This window comes from Urocampus carinirostris, chromosome 13, assembly GCF_059441175.1.
Source record: "Urocampus carinirostris isolate Australia breed hairy pipefish chromosome 13, RoL_Ucar_1.0, whole genome shotgun sequence".
Lineage (NCBI taxonomy): Eukaryota > Metazoa > Chordata > Actinopteri > Syngnathiformes > Syngnathidae > Urocampus > Urocampus carinirostris.
In genome coordinates this window covers 3,229,736-3,254,659 of record NC_142361.1, presented here as the reverse complement: position 1 = coordinate 3,254,659, position 24,924 = coordinate 3,229,736, and the positions used below count along the sequence as shown (strand labels likewise).

Genomic DNA, 24,924 nt, shown 5'->3' with positions numbered 1-24,924 from the left:
GTGGACAGAGCACCGATGGATTATGTAGTGGTTAAGAAAGGGATGTTAAGTAAATTGTTGGATGTGCATGTTTACAGAGGTGAAATGAGTGGTATGTCTAATCATTTTTATGTGGAGGGAAACTGAGAATAGATGGATCGTGGAGGGCTAGTTATAAGAAGAGTGTGAGGGAAGAGGTGACAATGTCAGAGTTGAATAAGGCAAAAAAGGAAAGAGATTAAAGAGAGGATAAGGGAAGAGTATGAACGGATTAGTAGAAGAGAAATGGAGAGTGTGGAAATTGAATGGAAGTGCCTTAAAGAGGCAGTGTTGAGGAGTGCAAAAGAAGTGTGTGGAATGAGAAAAGTTGGTCGAGGTATTAGGAAAGGAAGTGAATGGTGGAATGATGAGGTATCATAGGCTGTGGCAGAAAATAATTAATAATTAATAATAATTTCCTTTGTATTGTCATTCTGTGTAACAATGTACACAGAACGAAATGTCGATACACCTGACCCGTTGTAGCGAGCCGATGCAGCCGCAGCCAACAGAGGGCGCCGCCATTTTACCAATGTTATAAGTCTTTGGTATGACTCGGCCGAGGTGCGAACCAGCGACCTCCCAGTCTCAAAGCGGGCACCGAGACGTGCCTTTGAGGAGTGGCTGCAAAATAAGAGTGGCGATGCGTATGAAAGATATTAAGTGAAGAAAAGGTTGGTAAAAGCGGCAGTGGAAGCAGCGAAAAGGAAAGGACATGATGAATGGTGTCGAAAGATAAGAGTGAACTTTGAGGAAAGGAGAAAAGTGTTCTGGAAAGAAGTGAAAAGAGTAAGAAACAGTGAGTCTGGAAAGGAAGAGAAAGTGAAAGATGAGGATGGTAGATTGCTGGTTAGCGGTAGTGCAGTCAGGACGAGATGGGCAGAGTATTTTGAGGAGTTGCTAAATGTGGAGGATGGGAGAGAAGTGAGAGTCGAGGCGATCGATGGTATGGAGAGAATGCCCGTTTGGGTGGTTTAAATGTGAAGCCTGTGGAAACATGGGAGGTGCAAGAGGCAGTGAAAGAAATGAAAGGGGGGAAGGCACCTGGGTTGGATGGTTGTACTGCTGAATGCCTGAAAAAAGGTGGCACAGCTATGATTGACTGGTTAGTACGCTTGTTGAATGTATGCTTTTTAAGTGGTATGGTTCCTGTTGATTGGTGTAGTGCATGTGTGGTGCCATTGTATAAGGGTAAAGCTGATAAGTATGAATGTAGCAATTCGAGAGGTTTTAGTTTGTTGTCTGTGCTGAGTAAAAGAGTTTTTATATGAACAGCAGAGCATGTGTAAGAGTAGGGAGTGAGACAAGTGAGTGGATCCCTGTGTTGACTGGTGTGAGACAGGGGTGTGTGATGTCACCATGGCTGTTTAATGTGTACGTGGATGGTGTGGTGAGAGAGGTGAATGCAAGATTATTTGGCAGAGGTGTAGAGATGATGGACAACAGTGGAACAGTGTGGCAGGTAAGTGAGTTGTTGTTTGCAGATGACACAGCGCTTGTGGATGATTCTGAGGAAACATTGAGAAGGTTGGTAACGGAGTTTGGAAGAGTATGTGATAGGCATAAGTTATGTGTCAATGTTGGGAAGAGTAAGGTGATGAAGTGTTCACGTGATGGAGTGGGCATGACGTTAGAAATCAGGTTGCATGGACGGGTGCTGGAAGAAGTTGAAAGCTTTAGGTACTTGGGTTGTGAAGTGGCTGCAGTTGGTGGAATGAAGTGCGAGGTGAATCAAGGAAGCAAGGTTTTGGGTGCTCTGAGGAGAGTGATGAACAACAAGAGTATGATTATGGATGTTAAGAGGGGACTGTATGAGAGTGTGATTGTGCCGACTGTGTTGTATGGTGCAGAGACTCGGAGCCTGAACGCAGATTTAAGAAGTCAAGTTAAGTCAAGTCATTTTTATTTGTATAGCCCTTAATCACAAAGAGTCTCAAAGGGCTTCACAGGTTATTACACAGACTATTTTTTAGACTATTATTACACCATCCCCTGATCTGGAACCAACATGGAAATTGAATGTTTTTGAGATGAAGTGTTTGAGGATTATTTTAGGAGTGACAAGATAAGATGGATTGAGAAATGAAATTGTGAGAGACAGAACTGGAGTAGTCGTGGAACTGAGCAAGCGTGTTGATAAGAGAGTACTCGGTTGGTTTGGACACATGGAGAGGTTGGATGAGGAGCGAATGTTGAAGAGAATCTACAGAGCAGAAGTCAATGGAAGGAGACCAAGAGGAAGGCCGCGATTGACGTGGATGGATGGTGTTATGAGTGCACTGCAGGAAAGAGGTCTAAATATAATGGAAGCTAGATATCTTGTTGGTGATAGAAAGGAGTGGAGAGGTGTTGTGAAAGGATAGTGGGATTGTGGACGTGTTCTTAAGGATGGGCTGGGCACCCGTATAATGTGGCAAGGGTAAACCAGTGAAAGCTGTCGGGCCTTGCTGTTGAACAAAAGAGTGTGTTGTGTCACCCTGACCCGAGTAACAAGGCCGCTTTCTGGTGTCCCATGTCATCTGGAGGCACGAAAGCATGACCAACTTATGTGCCGAGGTGCCTAACTTGTTTCGGTGTTTGGGCAAATTTTGTGTGTGTTTTTTTGCCATTTTTTTCCCTTTTATTTTCTTTGTTATTGTATGTGTTTGTCTTGCTGTCGGTCACCCCTCTTGAGGGATATGACCAAGGTAGATCGATAGATAGATAGATATATTGCATCGTGTCCAGTTAAGTGTCCAATACTGATTATTGAACTGGTCAGCATCCACAATGCTGAGGCGAGGAAACACAAGACAGACTCAAAATGCTTCTCGTGCATTCAAGCTAGCAACGCTCCCTTTACAGTGTCTGATAACACCACATGCCACCCCAGAGAGCCCTACACACATTCCGCGAGACGGAACGCTAGCACTGCAATTTATAGCACGCACACACACAAATACAACACAGGCGTTAAAAATATAAGCACACAGCACACTGAAATACACACAATAGATGGATTGATATCATGAAAAGTGCAGGACCTCCTGGCTCAATTTAATCATTGTGTGCTTGTGTTAGCATGCGTGGGTGTATGTTGTAAGGTGTCAACCAGAAACATTGGATCAACAATTGTTCCTCTATTACAAAAGCACAAAAACAAGCACAACCCTTTCTACTACAATGTATGGAGTGATCCTACCATATATAGAAATAGATGCAGAAAAAAATAGAAAACTACAAGTATATGTCATATAAATAAATGAACAATAACTTAAGTCATTTAATAGCTAAATATATGACACCAAAAGGCATTTATTCATTCATATTTGCATTTTGTCATGTATTGAATTCGGTATTCGTTTTGTTGTGTATTTTTTGGTGTATTCTGTTGTGTATTCTATCATGTGTTTTGTCGTGTTTTCTGTCGTGCATTCTGTTTTATAGTTTGTTGAGTGTTTTTGTGTGTTCTGTCATTTTTTGCCATATATCTTGTCATTTATTTAGCAGTGTATTTTCACATGAATTTTCACATGTATTTTGCTGTGTATTTTGTTGTGTAGTTCGTTATGTATTTCGTCGTGTATTTTGTTGTGTATTTTGTCGTGTATTTTGTTGTGTATTTTGTCGTGTATTTTGTTGTGTATTTTGTCATTTAACTTGTCGTGTATTTTGCTGTGTAATTTGTAGGCTTTTTTTGGGTGTATTTTGCTATGTACTTTGTCATTTATTTTGCTGTGTATTTTGTTGTGCTCTCCCGAGTATTTTGTTGTGTATTTTGTCATGTAGTTTTTGGGTGTTGTCATTTATTTTTCCGGTTTTGTTGTGTTTTTTTAATGTGTATATTGTTGTGTATTTTTGTGTGTTTTGTCATTTATTTTATCATTGATTTTCAAGGGTATTTGTTCGTGTATTTTGTCATGTATTTTTTTAAATATATTTTGTCATTGATTTTGCTTTGTATTTTGCTTTGCATTTTGGGCTTTTTTTGTCATTTATGTCATGTATTGTATGGATTTTTGTCAAAACAAAATTTTATTTAAATGAGGAAGCGACCTGTTCCTGTATCCTGCCTGATTACGACCCCTGTTTCCTGTAACGATCCCCGACCACACTTTGTTCTCCTGTCTTGGCTAACCGAATTGTTCCGATCTCCGACCACGCACCGTTCTCCCGCCCCAGCTACCCGGTCACGCTCTGCTTTCCACCTTGCTCCGACTTGCTCCGATCCACGATCACGCTCTGTTCTCCTGTCTTGGCTCCCCGAATTGTTCCGATCTCCGACCACGCTCCGTTCTCCCGTCCCGGCTACCCGTTCATGCTTTGCTCTCCGCTTGTCCACCTCGCCTCCTGTCATCGGCCGTGGGGGCTTCCTGTTCCACCTGTCCAGCGAGTACCAGATTGGTGTCTTTTCCTCTTACCCTGACTTCCCCAATCCCTTGATAAGGCATAATGTGAAACGTTACGCATTTGGGTCAACTGCTTGTTCCGCCCTTTCATCTGTTTGACTTTGATACCCCTGCCGTACAGCGAAAGAAAATACCCAATGATTCCTGGCCAATAAACCAATAATGCATGGTGTCAAACTAAATTGAGTTTGGGGGCCACATGGTAAAAAAACATCTTAACGGGGGGTCTAATAAAAATAAATAAAGGGCAGAAAAAGTGAACATTGTTAGATCTATTATTGAAAGCAGCTAAAAGCTTCTTTAGAACTCTGCAAAGACATCCAGGACCTATTTTGTTTAATTTTGTGTTTTTCCTATTGCCTTAAACACAGCATCTGTGACTTTAAATGTAAATGAAATATAATCGAAATGGGTTTCGATGTCTATGGTTGTGTAAAGGTAGTAAGCAGATACATCTGGTGCTCAAATAGGCATATTTAAAAATGCAAGTCTTTATGGCTCTTTTTTGCCTAGCGCTTCTCTCAGCATTATCTCGTGGACCACAAAAAATTATGTGGCATTTGCCCCCTGACCATAAGACCCATGTACAATCATAGATACATTTCATCTAATAAAACAATTAACGAGCCTTTACTTGGACATAGGTGCCCTAACAGCTTATTTAGTCCAAACTGGGCGTGCCGATACCAACAACAAATTCTTAAATTTGTCCCACTGAACATCATGGAAACTACATTCCAGATCTGTCTAATATTTTTTTAGGTCATTTGTTGCGATGACTCACCTCGTCGACGTTCTCGAAGGCGTTGATTACATCGTAGGGCAGGCAGGAGAGAAGGTCGATGACAAACCAGGTCTTCAAGTAGTTCATGCGGATTAGTTTGGGGTCTGAGATCACCTCGCCGGCGGGCCCCACAAAAGTGGTGTGGAAGTTGAGCACAATGTCCACCAGGAAGATGACGTCCACGATGCTGTCCACCACCAACCAAGTCACGTTGTTCTGCTTCGTCTTGAAGGATACATTATAGGGCACCATGATGGCCGTGTAAAATGTTAGGATGAGGATGACCCAGTCCCAGGTTGTCTTGAATAGGCAGTAGTGCAAGATGATATGCGGGGGAGTTTTGGGTGTCTCCTGCTTGTACTGGGGCAGGATCTCGGAACCCAATTGAAGCACCTGTACACAAAGAACTGTCAATCTGGAGTATATTTTTTCTTAATTTTGTCAGGGTTTGGTGCCTGCAGTCATTCTTCTGCCCAAAAGACAGCAGCTTTACCACATTTTCCAATCCCCTTCACTATTCCCCTTATCGGGTGTTTTCAATTAGACAATCAGCCACTTCTATAAATATCCAGAGCTCCCAACTCACTTTGCTGAACTGTTTTGACTCCTGAAGACTTTCACACACAAAAATGACAAGCTTCGCCTCCCAGGGCTTGCCCCTTCAATTCCCTCGTGATCCAGTTTCTCCACTCCAAGACCTGCCACTCCAACCCTCTTTAAAACATATCTCCTTTTCAAGATTCTCGCCACTCCTCTCAAGTTTCCCTCTCAAGATCGTCTCCTCTTAAGTTGTTGCTGTTTAAATAAGCATCCCTTGTGTCCCGCATTTGAGTCTTCCCTAAAAAAACGTCCAGTTACGCCCATGATTTAACATATGACTTATGTGAAAGAATGAACATGAAAAGAGTCGCAAATCACCTCAGCCAGGCGTGAGTGCTTGTGTACATTCTCTCCTTTGTGGACGGTTGGTTGCAGCTGCTGCAGGACCCCTCGGCTGCTGGTCAGAGCTCGGGTCAGTCTGGCAAATTTACCCCAGCCTGCAACATGCAAGGAAGTCTTGTGACTGTTCGTTGAACAAAAACCTGTAAACACATTGTCACCATGGCAACAAAGCCAATGAGAGACAATTGAACCCTTATTCGTTCTACTGACTTCCATCCATCCATTATCTGCACCGCTTATCCTCAGTAGGGTAGCGGGGGTGCTGGAGCCCATCACAGCTATGTTAGGGCAGTGGGCAGGGGACACACTGAACTGGTTGCCTGCCAGTCGCAGGGGACATACAGACAGACAACTCACTCTCTCATTAACACCTAGGGACAATTCGAACCGGCCAATTAACCTGACATGCATGTTTTTGGAATGTGGGAGGAAACCGGAGTGCCTGGAGGAAACCCACAAAAGCACGGGGAGAACATGCAAACTCCACACAGGAAGGTTCGATCTCATGACCTCAGAACTGTGCCGCACATGCGCTAACCACTGCGCTGCCGTGCTGCCCTACGACTGACTTTATTTTCAAAATACAGGTATTGTGCAATCGAAGGTATTTTAGTTGCCATTGTCATATAATATATGTATTTGTGTTACATTACTGCTTTTTTTGGTCTGTCTCTTTTGGCTTTTCTTCTGAAATAGCTGTAATAGAAATATTTTTATAATTCGTTTTACACTGTTAAAGTTTGTAATGTAGTTATTTGATAAAACATTTTTACACCTTAAATCTTTGTGCCGTGTTTATCGTAATCATAGACTAACGAAAGGCCAGGGTAAATTTAATCAATGATCATGACGTTTCTAAGCAAAGAAAATCGGTATTGGATTGGTATCAATCGATATTACCATGTTTTTACTTGGATTATGTAATTATAGACTAACTAAAGGGCAGGGTAAATTAATTCAATGATCATGACGTTTCCAAGCAAAGAGAAACGGTATTTGATTGGTATCGATTGATACCACCATCTTTTCACTTGGATTTCATCGATACCAAAATTCCTTGTATTGCCCACACTTACTGGTAGGATGCCATGTTCTTAGCAATAAATGCATGTATATTTTTGAATATTATTCTTTTGATTTTGCCCACAGCGCACAGTCCTAACATTTTTTTACAAAAACCTCAAAGCCTTAAAATAATAACCCTAAGTCACACTTGTCTGGATTAACCTGATACCTTCATCATCCAATGCGACTTGTATTCATAGGTGGTCTCCCATCCAAGTTCTAACCAGGGCTGACCCATCTTAGAATCCCGAGATCGGGCGTTCACAGGGTGGTATGGCCGTAAACAGGTCATGTACATATACATAAAATGTTTAGGTGGTTATTTCATATGACCTAATTAGAGTTGAATTATCCTAGTTAAAAGTGGTGACTTTTTTTAATTCATAGATATTTTTTTTCTATAGCTGTTTCCCCAAAAATCCCACTGTAGTTAGTTTTGCCTGTAAATCACTAGTATTTGGGCTTTAATGCCCCCTGCTGGCGTAGTTGTGTAACCACTCAACAAAAATTCAATTCATACAATTGACTCTACAGTACTAAAGAGAAAAATACGAAAATCCTGGGTAATGAATTGAAATACCCCAGGTTTATGATATATTAAAGAATGTTTGTCATATTGGATACCTATACGTTCAAATAATGTGCATTGTGTGTTTTTTGTATAGTATGTGATTGACTCCGAAATGCAATGGTAAATGGTAAATGGTCTGCATTTATATAGCGCTTTTCAAGTCAATAAAGACCTCCCAAAGCGCTCTACAATGTGCTTCACACTTACCCATTCACACACACACTCACACACACACCAATAGGGAGTCAGCCATGCAAGGCGCCTACCTGCTTATTGGGGGCAATAACATATAAATCACAGCACAATGCCATTTCAAAACATCTACATGTTTTCACAACCCGAGGAAATTCTTAACTTTTTAATGTTCACTGTTTGATTGAAAATACAAAAAAAACCTGAAAATGTAAAAACATGTCTCTTCATGCCACGAGGGTTAACCATTGTGCAATTGGAATCATAATGAATTAAACCCAGATAACTGTATACGTTTTACCTTCTCACACTAACCTCCCCTCAAATTCATGCTTTTACATTTTATTTCATCATTGAAAGTGCGCCATTATCTCCCGTGCACTGGTAAACACACTTTCATGCAAGACAAAAAAAAGAGTGTTATGCCGGTATGATGCCATACAGTATTTTATTGCTGTTGCTGATCACAGCTATAAAAAGAGCAGAGATATTTTTAGCGAAGTATTAAAAATATGTTCATGAGGAGGTCAACGTTGGGGGGACTGATGGAGGTCTTATGTAACCCCCGTTAAAAAGTGAGTACAAAATATTCAGTGTTGAGTAGATTAAACTAAAGAAAATGATGACAGTACAATAACAAAAGGAAAAAATAGAGATGAAAGAATAAAAAAAGAATAAACTTGACAATTTAATATAAACAAATTAACACAGATAGCGCTTGTGCGGCACAGTTCATGTCATGGGAACCTGTCGTGGGTTCAAATCCAGCTCCAGACTTTCTGTGCGGAGTTTGTATGTTCTCCCCGTGCTTGCGTGGGTTTCCTCCGGGCACTCCGGTTTCCTCCCACATTCCAAAAACATGCATTTCAGGTGAAGTGGCCGGTCCAAATTGTCCCTAGGTGTGAATGAGCGAATGAGTTGTCTGTCCCCGTGTGCCCTGCGATTGGCTGGCAACCAGTTCAGGGTGTCCCCTGCCCACTGCCCGAAGATGGCTGGGATGGGCTCCAGCCCCCCCCGCGACCCTAATGAGGATAAGCGGTACGGCTAATGAGATGAGATGAGATGAGAAATTAACACAGAAAAACACGGAAAATAATGCAAAAACATTTATAAAACTACCAAAAAGGATCAAATACGAAACAACATTGCCAATTCATTTCAATTTTTTATGCTAAACCAAATGTGAAGTTAACAACATAGAATCCCACCCCAAAGAAATGCATATTGACAAATCACGTGGGAAAAAGGCGTCTCAGTGGAAACCAGCTGTTGGGGAGCCGGCTCCATCCGTTCATTTCCAAGAGTCGGCTTAAAGAGACGCTTCGTTCACAAACGATTCGTGTCGGTTGCTGCGGCATTCAGCAATGACTGAGAGACACTAGCGATTGTAAAGATCGGGCACACATGTTTTGCAGCGCAGCCTTCATTTGTTTTTTCTTTTGTCAATTAGTAAACACTGTACTGTATTTGTAATCACTATCCAACTACAGGGTAGTCGCTATTTTGAATGGTGACATGATCCTGAACATGCAGCCATAGCAACAGACCGCTATAAGGGGCACATTAAAGTCTCAGATTATTTTCAAATCTTGTGGTATCTTATCATGCAATACAATACAGTGCAGGAAATATAGACTAGCTTGTTGGTCCTACGTTTGAACATCCGCCCTGAGGCTCACAGGTCATAGGTTTGAGCCTTGGTCAAGACTTACAACAGTTTTGCGTGAAATCCGATGTTTTTGTCAGATCGTTCACATTTCAACATAATTGCAACTTGTATACTCCTGTGATTTTCATACCTTCTTCCGTGTGAACCACCCCAAGTTTCCCAAAAGCAGAAGAGGGCACGTGACGTCACACGAAATCCGTCCACTGTTTGCAGAAGTACTCATGGATGATAACGGCGTAGCATATGTAGCAATTTGATAATTATTGTTATCGTCGTGGCGCTTTGTTTCACGAAACAGGGCCATTTTTCCATCCAGACCAGGACGACGGTGGCGCAGAAACTGGCAGCAGTTTATAATGAAAAGAATGGTTTGTCGACGCTTGTGCTAATGTGTCTCTTGTTTGAGCTTTCAGAAAGTGACTCTGAATGTGAAGAAAGTGAAGCTTTTAATGGAGATCTACCAAAGCGGTTCTGGTTTATGGATTATCGGTGAAAAATGTGAGCGCCAAACTTTTTTTAAATTACTATTAACCAATACTTAAATAAAACCCAACAAAACTCAGTGTTGCTTCCGGTGTATTTTAAAATACGCTAACTTGTATGCTTGTCTGTGTTGTTGTAACTCAGCCACAGCAGAGGGCACACGCGCCCTACTGTGCGGTGCGTCCTGTGTAGTGTTGAATACAGAAATAGAACCACCTATGGAGACGGTGCGCACTATGGTTGTGACAATATGGTAGTTAGATTAACCTGTTACTGAAAAAATAAGGCTGTTACGTAACAGACATATTTTTGTCAGTAACATCGTTATTACCAACAAAGGCGCTTAAAGAGAAGCAATTAAAAAAGCCTGTATACGCAAGGTACCAGTTTTAAGCAAGGGCGTTGATTCAGGTGCCTGATGACAGGAGCCGCAGGACCGAGTTGATGGTGGTGAGCGGTCACAAGCATCAAACAGGCTCTAGTGGTAGCAACTGGGACTGCTTGTGAACTCGATTTTCCTTCTTAAAGCTAGGTAGATTTTTATTAAGAAAAATAAACTTGTGTATCGAAATTTTCATGTGTAGAGGTGCTCGTATAAGTTGGAATTTGTTGAACTGCTGTTATTTTTGTTGTTGTTACGTTTGGGTTCAAGAGACGTTAAAAGCTTCCCAACTAATATTCTTTGTTCTTCAATGCAAGTAAGGGTTAGTTTTCAGTTTCAGTGTTTCTTGTCTGTTGGAGGCTCTAAATTGAGTTGCCCATTGCCGATCCCCTCGTAACCCAGACTAGCAGCACATTGTTCTTTTGAACAACGGTGATACAGAGAGATCCCCTCGCTTCTTTACGCTTCGGTTATCGCCTGTTCACGCCTTCAAAGATTTTTAAATAAATTGATTTTGTCTTTTTTCGTCATTAATATTATTGTATTGTGCATTTTGTGCAGTGGGACAGATTAGGGAGGAAGCTTTGTGGTGGGTTGGTGTGACTGTCTGTGTGCACAGCCATGATAGGCTAGTCACTAGTGTATGCCGTCAGTTAAACAGCGGTGCCTCTGTAAACAAACTGGGAAGCCTAGCGATCGATAGCTTTTAGCAGCTGGTTACATCAAAAACTCTAATTGTAAGGATAGTCAGAAAATGAACGATGAAAAAGAACAAAATGGTGACCACCAGCAAGTGCTGCGTGGATTATTAGGTTCCAGAAGCAACTCGGCCAGCGTCTGGGAAAAGGTAAGAGCTGCTGGTCTGGCTTACTGCTAATGGCAAAGTTAACAACTCTTCAAAGCCTGCCGACCCTGTATCTTGCCAACGCCAGGTCCATAACCTATGAAATGGATGACATGGAGCCACAACTCGTGGGAAACAACTACATTCAGGACGGTCTTATTTGAATCATCGAAGATCTGTGTCCATCCGAGGATACCTGATACTACCACGCAGCTAGCCAGCCGCTCTCTAAATTGCTTTCTTACACTGAAAGGAGAAGCCCTCAAATGTTATCTTACTTTGTATAATGACAAAAAAATCAAGTATTCAACTGCAATGTTGTTTTTTGTGTTATTCTTTGTTGATCTATATATTTTTTGTTACTGTTGTACACGTCAATGTGAGATAGGTTTAATCCTTTGGAGGCTTTTACGCAGGTGCGAAGCTACCTCGCAGGGATTGAGGGATCTCTACAATGTGATTTTTTTTTATTCTTTGTTATTATCTTTAAAATACAAATGTGAAATGTGTCAAGACAGTTAAGGGGACGGGACAAAAATGAGGTTCGATTTTTTTTCTGCCAGCCCTTTTTTTCTTTTGGTTTTCATTTCAATTCGACTGTGAATTTTTGAACTTATTGTAACCATGCTTCTAGGATGAAAACAGATAGAAAAAGAAATTGTCATCAATAAAAAAAAAAAAACTATGATATTCAAGAACATAAGACAAGTCATTTTTATTTTTATAGCCCTTAATGACAAGAAGTCTCAAGGGGCTGTACAGACTACTATCACACCCTGATAGAAAACCAGCATAAGGGCAAGGAAAAACTCAAAAACCTAAGCCTAAAGGAGATTGAAGAAACCTTGAGAATGTCATGGTTGCTATGGCGCCCAATTGGCCGCGCCCGTGTGTGTTAGAGTTGCCGTGGTTCCCAATTGGTCCCGCCCGTGTGGTGTCAGCTGCGGCTTGTTGAGAGATTGACTTTCTGTTTATATAATGCTCAGCGCTCTCTTGCTTCAGTGTCAGCCCGTCAAACAAACTTCTGCCCCACAAGACATGGGTTATGTCTCGGTCCTTTTTTCCTGTGATACCTCCAGTCCCATTTATTGTTGTCCTGTTTAATTTCGGGTTCCAGTTTAGTTTCCGTCTGTTTTTGTCCCGTTTATTATTTTATCCAGTTTCTGTTCCCGTCTAGTTTCTCCTGTTAATTTTCGATATCCTGATCTGTTATCTATCCTGTCTGTCACCTCCTGTCCGGTATTGACCCCATCTGTCCGATTTCAACTCGGGCAATTGCAATCGGTCTTTACACGCCAGACCGGCCACCTATCGTGCATGACTCCCCATTTCCCATAAAATAAAGGCTTGAGTGAGAACGTCACGTGATTGGGTCTTGATCCTGTTCTGGGTTCTGACAGTACAGGCTGACCACAAAATGGACCCAGCGAATGCTCACAAGGCGCGGATTGGGGAGAGGTGTCAAGTGACGTCACCGTCCTTCAGCTGCTGTTCCAGCAAATTGAACAGATCGTCGGCGTCGGCAGCTGAAATTAGCTAAGCTTACTGAGCTCCCATCGCATCGGCTGTCGGCAACGGCCCCGCCTCCCGGGGCTCTCCTCCTGCCGTGCTGTCGTGTTTCCTGCCCATTCAGCCCACGGACCCGCCCGCCATGGCAATTGCTGTGCCTCGAATGGGGTTTTTGGAAAAATTTGGCGCCGATCTGTCTGAGGTCCCCCGTCGGCCTCTTCGCTGCGGCTGTCGGCCTCTCCATCGCGGCCATCGGCCTGCCTGAATCGTACGTCGACCCGCCCGTCTGCCTGCCTGGCTTGTCTGTCAGCCTGCCTGGCTAGTCCGTCTGCCTGCACGTCTTCCAGCCTGGCTCGTCCATCTGCCTGCACGTCTTCCAGCCTGGCTTGTTCGTCTGCCTGCAGGTCTGCCAGCCTGGGTCATCTGTCTGCCTGCCTGGGTCGTCCGCCTACTTGCCTGGGTTGTCCGCCTGCCTGCCTGGGTCATCCGTCTGCCTGCGTGAATCATCCGTCTGCCTGCCTGACTCGTCCGTTTGCATACCTGTCTGCCTGCCTGACTCGTTCGTCTGCCTGCACGTCCGTCTTCAGTCGACCCACCTTAACTGACGCCCGTCGGCCTGCCGAGCACTGTATTTTGTTTTTTGGGACTTCTGGAGCCGTCCCTTGAGGGGGGGGTTCTGCCATGGTTGCCAACAGAACAAACAAAATAGGAGGAGGCAGCACGGCGGAGCAGTGGTTAGCACGTGTGCGGCACAGTTCTAAGGTCTTGGGAACCTCCTGTGTGGGTTCAAATCCAGCTACCGGACTTACTGTGCGGAGTTTGTTCTCCCCGTGCTTGCGTGGGTTTCCTCCGGGCACTCCGGTTTCCTCCCACATTTCAGACGTGCATTTCAGGTGGATTGGCCGGTCCAAATTGTCCCTAGGTGTGAATGAGTGAGTGAGTTGTCTGTCCTTGTGTGCCCTGCGATTGGCTGGCAACCAGTTTAGGGTGTCCCCTACCCACTGCCCAATGATTGCCGGGATGGGCTCCAGAACCCCCGTGATCCTACTGAGGATATGCGGTACAGCTAATGAGATGAGATGAGACGAAAATAGGAGGAGTAGCTATATATGTGCACAAAAAATTCAAATCGAAAAAAAGACAAAACATGTCATTTGTCATTGCCGATTTACTTGAATGTATTACAATAGAAATTATGAATGAAAAAAGGAAAATATTATAGTCAGTTGTGTATATAGATCATCGGGCTCAAATCTGGAAACCTTCACAAACTGGGCTGAAAAAAAATATTCAACAATAGGCGCCAAAATACTATTCATTTGTGGAGATTTCAACATCGATCAAATGAATCCAAACAAACATAAAAACATTGATGACTGTATTAATATAATGTACAGTATGAGTTTGTACCCAACTATATTAAGGCCTAGTAGATTCACTTCACACAGTGCAACACTCATTGACAATATATCTACAAATAATTTGGAATTTACAAACGTCAGCGGATTACTGGTTTGTGATATTTCTGATCACCTACCAATATTTACAGTGTATGATGAAAAGGTTACTAGACAAGAATCAACTAAGGATTATGTTTACAAACGAGTTAGAACTGAAGAGACTATTATATCACTCTATGATGACTTAGTTAAACAAAACTGGAATGCTATATATGGTACAGATGATGTGGACCGTGCGTTTGACATATTTTTGGAAATATTCACTAACAAGTATAACAAAAATTGCCCAATGAGACAAACTAATATTAAGAATAAATCTGTAAACCATCCATGGATAACTAAGGGTTTATATAATGCTTGTAAGAAAAAAAAACACCTTATATAGAAAATGTATTAAACTAAGAACTGAGGAAGCCGAATTCCGATATAAAACGTATAAAAACAAATTGACAGGAATATTAAGAGCAAGCAAGAAATTATACTATACCAATTTATTAAATCATAACAAAAGTAATATCAAAAGGTATTTGGGATATATTAAATAGTATAACAAAAGGAAAGAATGTAAGTAATGCATATCCAAACTATTCTATTGATAAGAACAGTGAAAATTATAATTTAAATCAAGTTGTGGAGAATTTCAATAGTTATTTTGTAAATGTTGGACCAGAGCTCGCTGCAAATATCCCAGAATGCAGTGATAAACAACTTGAGTCACTGATAAAAATTAACTCCAAGACTATGTTTTTATCTGGGGTTTCGGAATCAGAAATCTTAGACGTGGTTAACAACTGTAAAAACAAAACGTGAATGGATTGTTTTGACATCGATATGGTACTAGTTAAGCAAATTATAAATAGCATTGTGACACCATTGACCTACATCTGTAATCTATCATTTCTAACAGGCAAATTTCCAAATCAAATGAAAATAGCAAAAGTTATACCAATATACAAAAATGGAAACAAGCACATTTTTACAAACTATAGACCGGTATCTTTGCTTCCTCAGTTCAGAGACTTTACAAAAATAGACTAGAACAATTTGTAGAGAAACATAAATTGATTAATGAAAGGCAATATTGTTTAAAGCAAACAGATCAGCAACAATGGCAATTATTGATGCAGTAGAAGAAATCACCCATAGTATAGAAAAGAAGAGATACGCAGTCGGAGTATTTATTGACTTAAAAAAAGCATTTGATACCATTAATCATAATATACTATTAAAAAAACTGGAAAGATATGGCATCAGGGGAGTGGCTTTGCAATGGATTCAAAGTTATTTGACGGGGAGGAAGCAATATGTAAAAATGGGAGAATTGTCATCTGAATACTTGGACATCTGTTGTGGAGTACCACAGGGTTCCATCCTGGGACCAAAGTTATTTAATTTATATATTAACGATATTTTTAATGTTTCAAAACTATTGAAAATAGTAATATTTGCAGACGACACTAACATTTTCTATTCAAATGATAACTATATTGATTTGGTAACCTGTATTAATCGTGAACTAATTAACCTAAAAGTATGGATATTAAACTATAATGCATTGTATTTATTATATTGTTCTCTAGTTCTTCCATACCTAACATATTGTGCAGAAGTCTGGGGCAATAATTACAAAAGTTCACTACAGCCCCTTTTCATCTTTCAAAAACGTGCAATAATAACCATGCACAGGGTAGGATATGGGCAGCATGGCGGCGCAGTGGTTAGCGCGTGTGCGGCACAGTTCTGGGGTCGTGGGAACCTCCTGAGTGGGTTCAAAAGTTTGTATGTTCTCCCCGTGGTTGCGTGGGCACTCCGGTTTCCTCCCACATTCCAAAGACATGCATTTCAGGTGAATTGGCCGGTCCAAATTGTCCCTAGGTGTGACTGAGCGAGTGAGTTGTCTGTCCCCGTGTGCCCTGCGATTGGCTGGCAACCAGTTCAGGATGTCCCCTGCCCACTGCCCGATGATTGCTGGGATGGGCTCCAGCACCCCCGCGACCCTACTGAGGAAAAGCGGTGCAGCTAATGAGATGAGATGAGGGTAGGATAATAATATTTTATTCATGCAGTCCAAATGATTAAAATTGGATGATTTAATAAAACTTTTCACTTCACAACTGTTATTTAAGGTCAACAAAAACATAGTGCCAGAAAACATACAAAAATGATTCACTCGGAAAGAGGGAAATTATAACTTGAGGGGCTGTAGTAAATTCAAAATCCCAAAGGTGAGAACAACCAGGAAAAGTATGTGTGTGTCTGTGTGTGGAGTCAAACTTTGGAATAATTTACAAGATGAGATCAAACAATGTCCAACTATCTATGTGTTCAAATTTAAATACAAAAAAGCATTACTGGCGAAATACAGGGATGAAGAAAATGGGATATGAGGTAGATTGGAAATACTGCGTTTAAAACTATGGTGAACGTGTTGTTATTGTTGCTATTATTATATCATAAATGTTATTATAAATATTATGTTTATTTTTATTGTTGTTATTATCATTGGTGCGACGGTGACATTTGGTAACTAGGCGAATTATGACGTTGAGGCATGGGTAATGCGGAGATTGGTGTATAAAATCTGTGATTATTGTAATTATTATAATTATTGATATCTGACCTATGTAATAAGTAGATCCATGAGATTTTGTTGTATTGGACGTAAGAGAAAAGGAGGATTTGTAAAATGTATTTAATAGGGAAGATAAAGGGGTAGGAAAAATAAGCATCTGCTTCTGACTACCCCTTTTTGAACATGTTATGTGACATTATTTTGTTGTTGACTCATTGTTTTTGTCCTGTTTTTATTTTAATGTTCGAAATAAAAGTTTTCATTCATTCATGGTACCCAATTGGCCGCGCCCGTGTGTGTCACGGTTACCGTGGTGCCCAATTGGCCTCACCCGTGTGGTGTCAGCTGCGGCTCGTTGAGAGATTTACTTTCTGTTTATATAAAGCTCGGCGCTTTCTCGCTTCAGGGTCAGCCCATCAAACGAACTTCTGCCCCACAAGACGTGGGTTCTGATTTGGTCCTATTTTACTGTGATATCTCCAGTCCGGTATTGTTCCCATTTATTGTTGTGCTGCTAAATTTCGGGTTCCAGTTTAGTTTCCATCTGTTTTTTCCTGTTTATCATTTTCAACTGTTTTCGTTCCCGTCTAGTTTCTCCTGTTAATTTTCGATATCCTGAGCCGTTATCTATCCTGTCAGTCACTTTGTGTCCAGTATTGACCCCATCTGTCCGATATCAACTCGGGCAATTGGAATCGGTCTCGTCGGTCTCTGGCTTCTGGTCTTTAAACGCCAGACCGGCTACCTAACGAGCATGACTCCCCATTTCCCGTAAAATAAAAGCTTGTGTGAGAACGTCACCCTTCCACGATGACCAGGCTGAAATGGATGTTGCAAGGGCATCAACAGTACACAGACATTATCAACATAAAACAAAGGTCATTCATAAGATGTAGAATTAAGTGTGTTTTAAGCCTGGATTTTAACACTTCCACTGAGGTTGCAAAACGAATCTCAGGGGGCAGAGCATTCCACAGCATTAGGGCCCGAACGGAGAACGTTTTTGAACCTGCGGATTTCTTCTTGGCTCTTGGGATCAAAAGTAGACCAGTATATTCCGAGCAGGGGTAGTGCGACTGCTTGCTTAAGTATAAAGCAGCACTCAGTTAAAACAGCCTATTTCTCTGACGTACTTGCTGTACATGAAAATAACCCCAAAATTCTCTTCAACAATAAATCATCGCTAATGCGGAAACAGATGGTTCTACCCATTCAGGCTAATGACCGTATGGTGTTCTTTCATAAAAAGATTGAAGGCATCATGTAACAGATTTGTAATGACCATGTAAATACGTAACATGTCAAAGAAATTATGGATGCGCGGGATGGTGGCTGTCGTTTTTTTTTTCCAGTTTGTCACTTGAAAATCTTACACAGCAGACAGCTCGTATTATTTCATTTGTAAATGATTTTAAAATAAAATGGCCAGATTACCAACCTTTGGACGAGTCATCCTCAATGGGCTGCTTGAAGGCCGTGATGTCACTGAAGGTGCATAGGAACAGGACCACCTTCTCCTGCTCGTTTCGAATAGGCGCGATCTTCACAAAGAACCATACAGGCGTCCCTAGAAACAAAAGGATCAGCTTGAAGTGTCAAGTCATGTTTATTTGTATAGCCCTTAATCACAATAACCACAATCACAAATGTCACAAAAATTCCGCGCTGAAAACAAATGCATACCTGTCAACCTCCTTGGCTCCATGCCCGTACAAACTGTCTTATTTTCCCGTACAAAATACAAAATCATCGTACACCATATTTATTTTTTCTAAACGATGCATGATGGGAAATCCCCAAGCGGCAGACCCATGCCCACAGTAGCATCAAACCGCTCGCTTCGTTTACAACGAAAAAAATGATACCGATATAGAGGCTTCCGCGGCGAACTCCTTTGACTCGATTGATTTGCCGTATCGTGATAGCCGGTGTATACCGGATGGTACCCATCATTGACAAATTTGCGTTTTTCCGTAACGATTTCCTTGTACGTTGTACTCGTCATAAAATGCATAAAAAAAGTACTTGGTACGGCAAAACCGTACAGGTTGACAGGTATGCAAATGTAAACTAGTGGGCATCAGGTGGCAAGGAAGTTTTCTGAGTCAACATTAAATTCAGCCGCATTCTTTCCTAGAATACATTTGCACTATAAGTAGAATGCAGCATACTTACTGTTTTTCTTGTACATAAGTATTTCGAACGAGTTCATCTCGTAATTCTCGAACGTCAGACGCACTTTTTCCGTCGTGTCTTTGTCTGTTAGCTCTCCATACATGAAGCTGCAAAAAAAAAAAACATAAAGACTGATGACTAGATAAAAGAAAGTATATAGAAGGTGTGGACCTCTATTATAATTTATTTACAATCTGAAATAATGACTGTACACATCCGTGATATTGTACTTGAACTGGTTGAAATTGCACCTAAAACTGTAACCGACAACGTAACAACTCAAAAATCTTCCATTTCACAAAGTTATGGAAAGTCAAGTGTGAATAAGTAAATCGTACAATGTAAAACCTTAAGGACGACAAAAATAAATGAAGTAAAGAACCTTTCGGCAGTAAAATATTTATTCTGCAGATAAAATACTTCTTCTGCATAACTGTTTTAGAATAAAGTCAAGAGCATCTAAAGCATGGCTCTCAAATTAAGGGCTCCCTGGTGAAAGTTTGAAGCCCCTGCCTTAATATGAATGTTAAAGATACAGTGTCTATTATTTGCCCACTAGATGTCGCTGTATTCTGTCGTACAACTGAAAATGTGTGCTAAAAGCACAACGGAAGAATACAACACAGGGAGACTCAATGTGATGAAACCAAACTTTATAACTTTAAAAAAAAAACGAGAAAGGAAAAAAGAAAAACATAAAGAAGAAAACAGAAGAGAGAAAACGAAAAAAAATTAAGTAAGAAAATAAAAATAAAAATATAAAAAAGAGAAAGTCTATCTATATATCTACTATCTATCTACCATGGTCATATCCCTCGAGAGGGGTGACAGCAATACAAACACATACACAAAAACAAAGAAAAAAGGAAAAAGTAGCAAAAAACTTTGACCATCGCCAACCCAAATGCCCAAACACCCAAACAAGTTAAGCACCTCGGCACCCAAGTTGGTCATGCTTACGTCCCTCCAAATGAAACGGGACACAAGAAAGCGGCCATGTCACTCTGGTCAGGGTGACACAACACACTTTTCTGTTCAACAGCAGGGCCCGACAGCTTTCACTGGTTTACCCTTGCCGCATCATACAGGTGCCCTGCCCATCCCTTAGAACGCGTCCAAACATCCCACTATTCTTTCACAACATCTCTCCACTCATTCCTATCACCAACAAGCGTTCTAGCTTCCTCTACATTTAGACCTCTTTCCTCCAGTGCACTCATATCACCATCCATCCATGTCAATCACGACCTTCCTCTTGGTTTCCTTCCATTTAGTTGTCAAGTCAAGTCATGTTTATTTGTATAGCCCTTAATCACAGAGTCTAAAAGGGCTTCACAGACCACAGATTATTGCAAACTACAGAATATTATTACACCATCCCCTGATCTAAAACCTACATGAGGGCAAGGAAAACCTCAACATGAGGAAAATGAAGAAACCTTGAGAAGGGACTGCACATGAGGTAATCTACTAGATGTCACTGTATGCTGTCGAGCCTTAGTAAACAAGTGCTAAAAGCACATCAGAAGAAGACAAACACGGAGACTCAAAGTGACCAAAACGCACCTTATTACCTTTGAAAAGAAGATAAATAAACAAATAAATGAGAAAAGAAAAAGGAAATGAAAATAAAAAGAGAGAAAACTTCAGTTTTTAAGTTTTGGTCATTATTTCTCTTCAATTCCTTTCTTTACTTGTTTCATTTTTTCTTTCCTTTTCTCAATTCTCCTAATTTTGCTTTATTTTCCCTACTTTTCTTTTTATTCTTTTTTTCCCTTTTTGCCTCTTTTCATTATTTCTTCTTCCCTAATTTCTAATTCCTTAAAAACAATCCATGTTTTTCCCTTTCTTTTTGTCTTTCTTTGAGAAAGGCTGAAAGAAAAAGGTTGCTCTTTGCTCCCTTTCAGTCTCTGTAGTTTGTAGTCTTCCCTGGACTCATTTTTGGTTGCACTACACATTACAGCGACATCTAGAGGACAAATATCAAGCACTTTCCCTTTAGGAACAGTGGAATGTTTTTATCAGCGCTGTCCTTGTGTAAAACCCCGTTTGGCCAGACCTCACCCAGATCATAACTCCAGCGGCCCCCAACTCAAATGAGTTTGAGACCCCTGCTCTAGATGACATTGTTATGCAGTATTTGCATTTTCATTACATCGCTGACTTTTGATTCGACTCTCTTGGCAATTGTCATCGAAATAGAAGTAGTTAATTTTGTTTTTTTTATACTGTTAGTTTCCAATGTAGTTTTTTCAAATTTGAAAAAAAATAAAACATAATTGGTGATTCAAATCTTTGTGCTGTATTTATCCCTTAAGGATTTTATACATTTGACTATAAAGGATTTTATACGATTGAATACAAGTCACATTTATTGAGTTTAATGCTGTAGTTATTTACTGACTGTGCCTTCATTCAATGAGCAGTGAAAGTTCAGGGCACCCTGGTAGGAAATATTGTTTACAGGAATGGCGGGAATGGGACGTAAGGCTGATAAGATAATCAGCACATCCAGACGTAGAAAGGCCCTGATGACGGCGGATGGCAGGCATTGTTTTGAGAAACGCTCGGTGCTGTTATGAGTTTTCCAGACATCACGGCGAGGTGGTGGAGCTCACGTTGGGCTTCATTGACAGTCCATGGGAGGAGCCGGCTCACCATCTTGCGGAAAGACGTGGGCCGAGAGGGGAAGCTAGAGGACTGGAGAGAGAAGGCTTGCCAGAGACTCCGACGACGCTACTTCAGCAGTATTCGCTGGAGTTCACTTAGTTCAATTGCTAAAGAAATTAAAGCTGCCCCCGTGTGGAAATGTCAGCTCTCTTGTTCATTTTTTCCATCAAGAAACGAGCGTGCATAAATTGTTGGGTGAATGTAGGTTGTGTTTGGTTAATGGAGTCAGATAACTAATTTGAACAATTTGGTAAACGGTACATTTTAATTATTAAATCCCAACATCCCAAATATAAACTAAATCAAGGGTTAAGGGTTCAAATATTTAATAATCATGACATTCCTAAGCAAAAAGTATCTGTATCGGATCGCTATTGGTACTACCATGTATTTAATTGAATTGCCACAAAAATTCCCAGTATGGTCCATGCTTAGGCGAAAGTAAGGTGTAGGTTACAAATTAAAATACCAATCTTTATTCGTCAGATGATTAAAACACTTTTTTCCAAAGCATCCATCTGGATCCAAGCTTTTTGCTTTCCTCCCCAAATTCCCCCTGAGAAAGCCTAAAATGACACGCTATTCATCAAGGTATACCCGCAGGTTGTGAGACTGATTGCAGCATGAAAAATTGAGCAGGACCAGAAGAGCATTTATGGCGTAGGCATCAAGCATGCGGCCCGCGGGCCGGTTCAGGCCCACCGGCAAATTGAAGCCCACGACACAAGGCTAAGAGAAGCTCAACAGGTAAAAAAGAAAGTTAAAAAACAAGATGCAGTTTTCAATAAAGCCAGATGCCAGCCCTAAAGCAAGTTTTGCCGTATTTTTTTCTTTCTTTCTCTTTCTTTCTTTCTTACTTTCTTTCTTTCTTTCTTTCTTTCTGTCTTTCTTTCTTCCCTTTTTTCTTTCTTTCTTTCTTTCTGTCTTTCTCTCTCTCTCTCTCTCTTTCTCTCTTGTTTTCTCTGTCTCTCTTGTACTCTCTTCATTGCTTTCTCTCTCTTGTTATCCCTTTCTCTCTCTTTCTCTTTTTTCTCAAATGTTTTCTCTCTTTTTTCTTTCTTTGTCACCCTTCTTTTTTCTTTATTATTTCTCTTTTTTCTCTCTTTTTCATTCTTTCTTTCTTTTCTCTCTTCTTCCATCTCTCTCTCTCTTTCTCTCTTTATTTCTCCCCTTTTTGGTCTCTTTGTTTACTTTCCCTCTCATCCTTTCTTTTTTTCTCTCTTTCTTTTTCTTTTCTCTTTTTTATTATTTCTTTCTCTCTCTCTCTTTATGTTTTTTTCTCTTTCTTTCTCTCAATCTTTCTCCCTTCATTCCTTTCTGTCTTTCTTTTTCTCTTTTTTACTCCCTTTCTTTCTCTCTCTTTCTTTCTCTTTCTCTCTATTTTTCTTTGCCTTCATTTCTTGATTTGTTTTATTCTTTTTGTCAAACTTACTTTCTTTCTTTCTTTCTTTCTTTCCCTTTTTTTCCTACTATGTGCACCCAAGGTAAAATGAATATTACACCCCTGATTTTTGTGCTTTGTTGGGGTGAAAAGTGCAGAATATTACCTATTGTGATTAATATTTTTGGGGGGCGGCAGTGGTAGAGGGCTCGTCTTGGGATCAAGAGATCGCAGTTCGAATCCCGGCTCCTCCGTGTTACATGTCAAAGTGTCCTTGGGTAAGACACTGAACCCCTAATGCCTTATATGGCTGCACGGCCGCTACTGGGAAATGTGTAGCACACTGTAAAGCGCTTTGGGAAGTCTTGACTTGAAAAGCGCTATATAAATGCAGCTCATTTCATTTCATTTCAATATATTATCCACAAGACGTGCACACAAGCCCTGATCTAAATATAGCACCAGGCAGATTTGTTATGAAACGCAAAGCCAAATTAGACGAACAACGCCGCATTTGAACGCCGCGAGCTGACTTCTCAGAAGAGTCTAAAGTTTTTTCTAAATGTTCTCTTTTTGCGCCCACTTTCTTCAAAGGAAGTCAATTAAAAATTCCACTAGCGGCTCCTATGTCGTGCACAGGGGAATTCCGACAGGCTTTGTCTTTTCTGACTCCAGAAACAAATCTGTGATGCTCAGGAAAGCAGGTTCAGATGTTGAAAATGAGTATGCGTCTGTGGTGGGCCGTCAGGGCATGCACGGCCTTCTCAGATGGCCTAGAAATACCGTATTTTCACAACCATAAGACGCACATAAAAGTCTCAGATTTTCTTCAAATTGTGCGCCGCGTCCTGTGTGTGATGCAAAGGGGCGGCCGTAGCTTTATATATATATATATATATATATATATATATATATATATATATATATATATATATATATATATATATATATATATATATATATATGTACATATGTCTTGTTCTTTCTTTCTTTAGCTCTCCTTCACTGTCTCCTGTCTCTTTCTCTTTTTATGTCTCTTCAATTGTTCTGGCTTTTTCTCTGAATAATTTGCACTCTTTTCTTTTCTCTTTCTCTCGTTTTCTCTCTCACTCTCTATTTCGTTCTCTCTGTTCTGTCACGGTTGCCATGGCACCCAATTGGCCCCGCCCATGGACACCGGCTGAAATGCGTTGACAGATTGCTCACTGGGAGTACTTTGCCTGTGTTTGATCCTGTTTTATTTTTGGCCTGTTTGATTTTGACAACTCTTTTGTTCGGATTTCAATCCACTTCCGCGACCATCGATCCCTGGATCGAGTGTGTGCGCATTCCTCCACTCCCTAATAAACTGTAAGTACGTTACGCGATTGGGTTCTCCCTTCCTGTTTCCTGTCCTGGTCCGTGACATGTTCTCTATTCCTCTCACTTTCTCCTTACAGATTTCTTTGTTGTCCCTCCCTTTTTCTTACTCTCCCTTGTTCTCTCTTATTTTCTTTCTGTCTTTCTCTGCCTGTCTTTCACTTTCATGCTATCTTGTTCTCTTTCTCTCTGTAATCTACTCGTCCGGCCCCCATGAGAGTTCTTTCTTCTAACGTGTGCCCCCAAGCTAAAAAGAGTTTGACACCCCAGGTCTAAAAAACCTGAGAAAGCTGGGGTGAAATTACTTTTTTTATCCAAAATTGGGTTGAGTTTGACTGAGCACGAGTAGGCCTTAGCAAGGACTAAAATGATTACAAAACAAATCAAAGTAATGACTCACCTAAAAAACAGTCAGTTGATTTTTAGGTCTGTTTCCTCCTTACAAAAATAGACTAAAAAT

At 40.8% G+C, this 24,924-nt stretch overlaps 1 protein-coding gene across 4 annotated transcripts in view; it reads right to left on the bottom strand.

Moving 5' to 3' along the window:
* The window catches only part of kcnh1a (potassium voltage-gated channel, subfamily H (eag-related), member 1a), a 95,734-nt gene that overhangs the window by 53,734 nt on the left and 17,076 nt on the right, over nucleotides 1-24,924 (bottom strand). For all 4 annotated transcript variants that reach the window (XM_088351940.1, XM_088351942.1, XM_088351941.1 and 1 more), the window contains 4 exons: nucleotides 19,055-19,161; nucleotides 18,318-18,446; nucleotides 6,109-6,227; nucleotides 5,191-5,583 (listed from right to left, as the gene is read on the bottom strand). In XM_088351940.1, coding sequence (XP_088208066.1) covers nucleotides 5,191-5,583; nucleotides 6,109-6,227; nucleotides 18,318-18,446; nucleotides 19,055-19,161 — 748 coding nt within the window. The remainder of the gene's footprint in view (nucleotides 1-5,190; nucleotides 5,584-6,108; nucleotides 6,228-18,317; nucleotides 18,447-19,054; nucleotides 19,162-24,924) is intronic.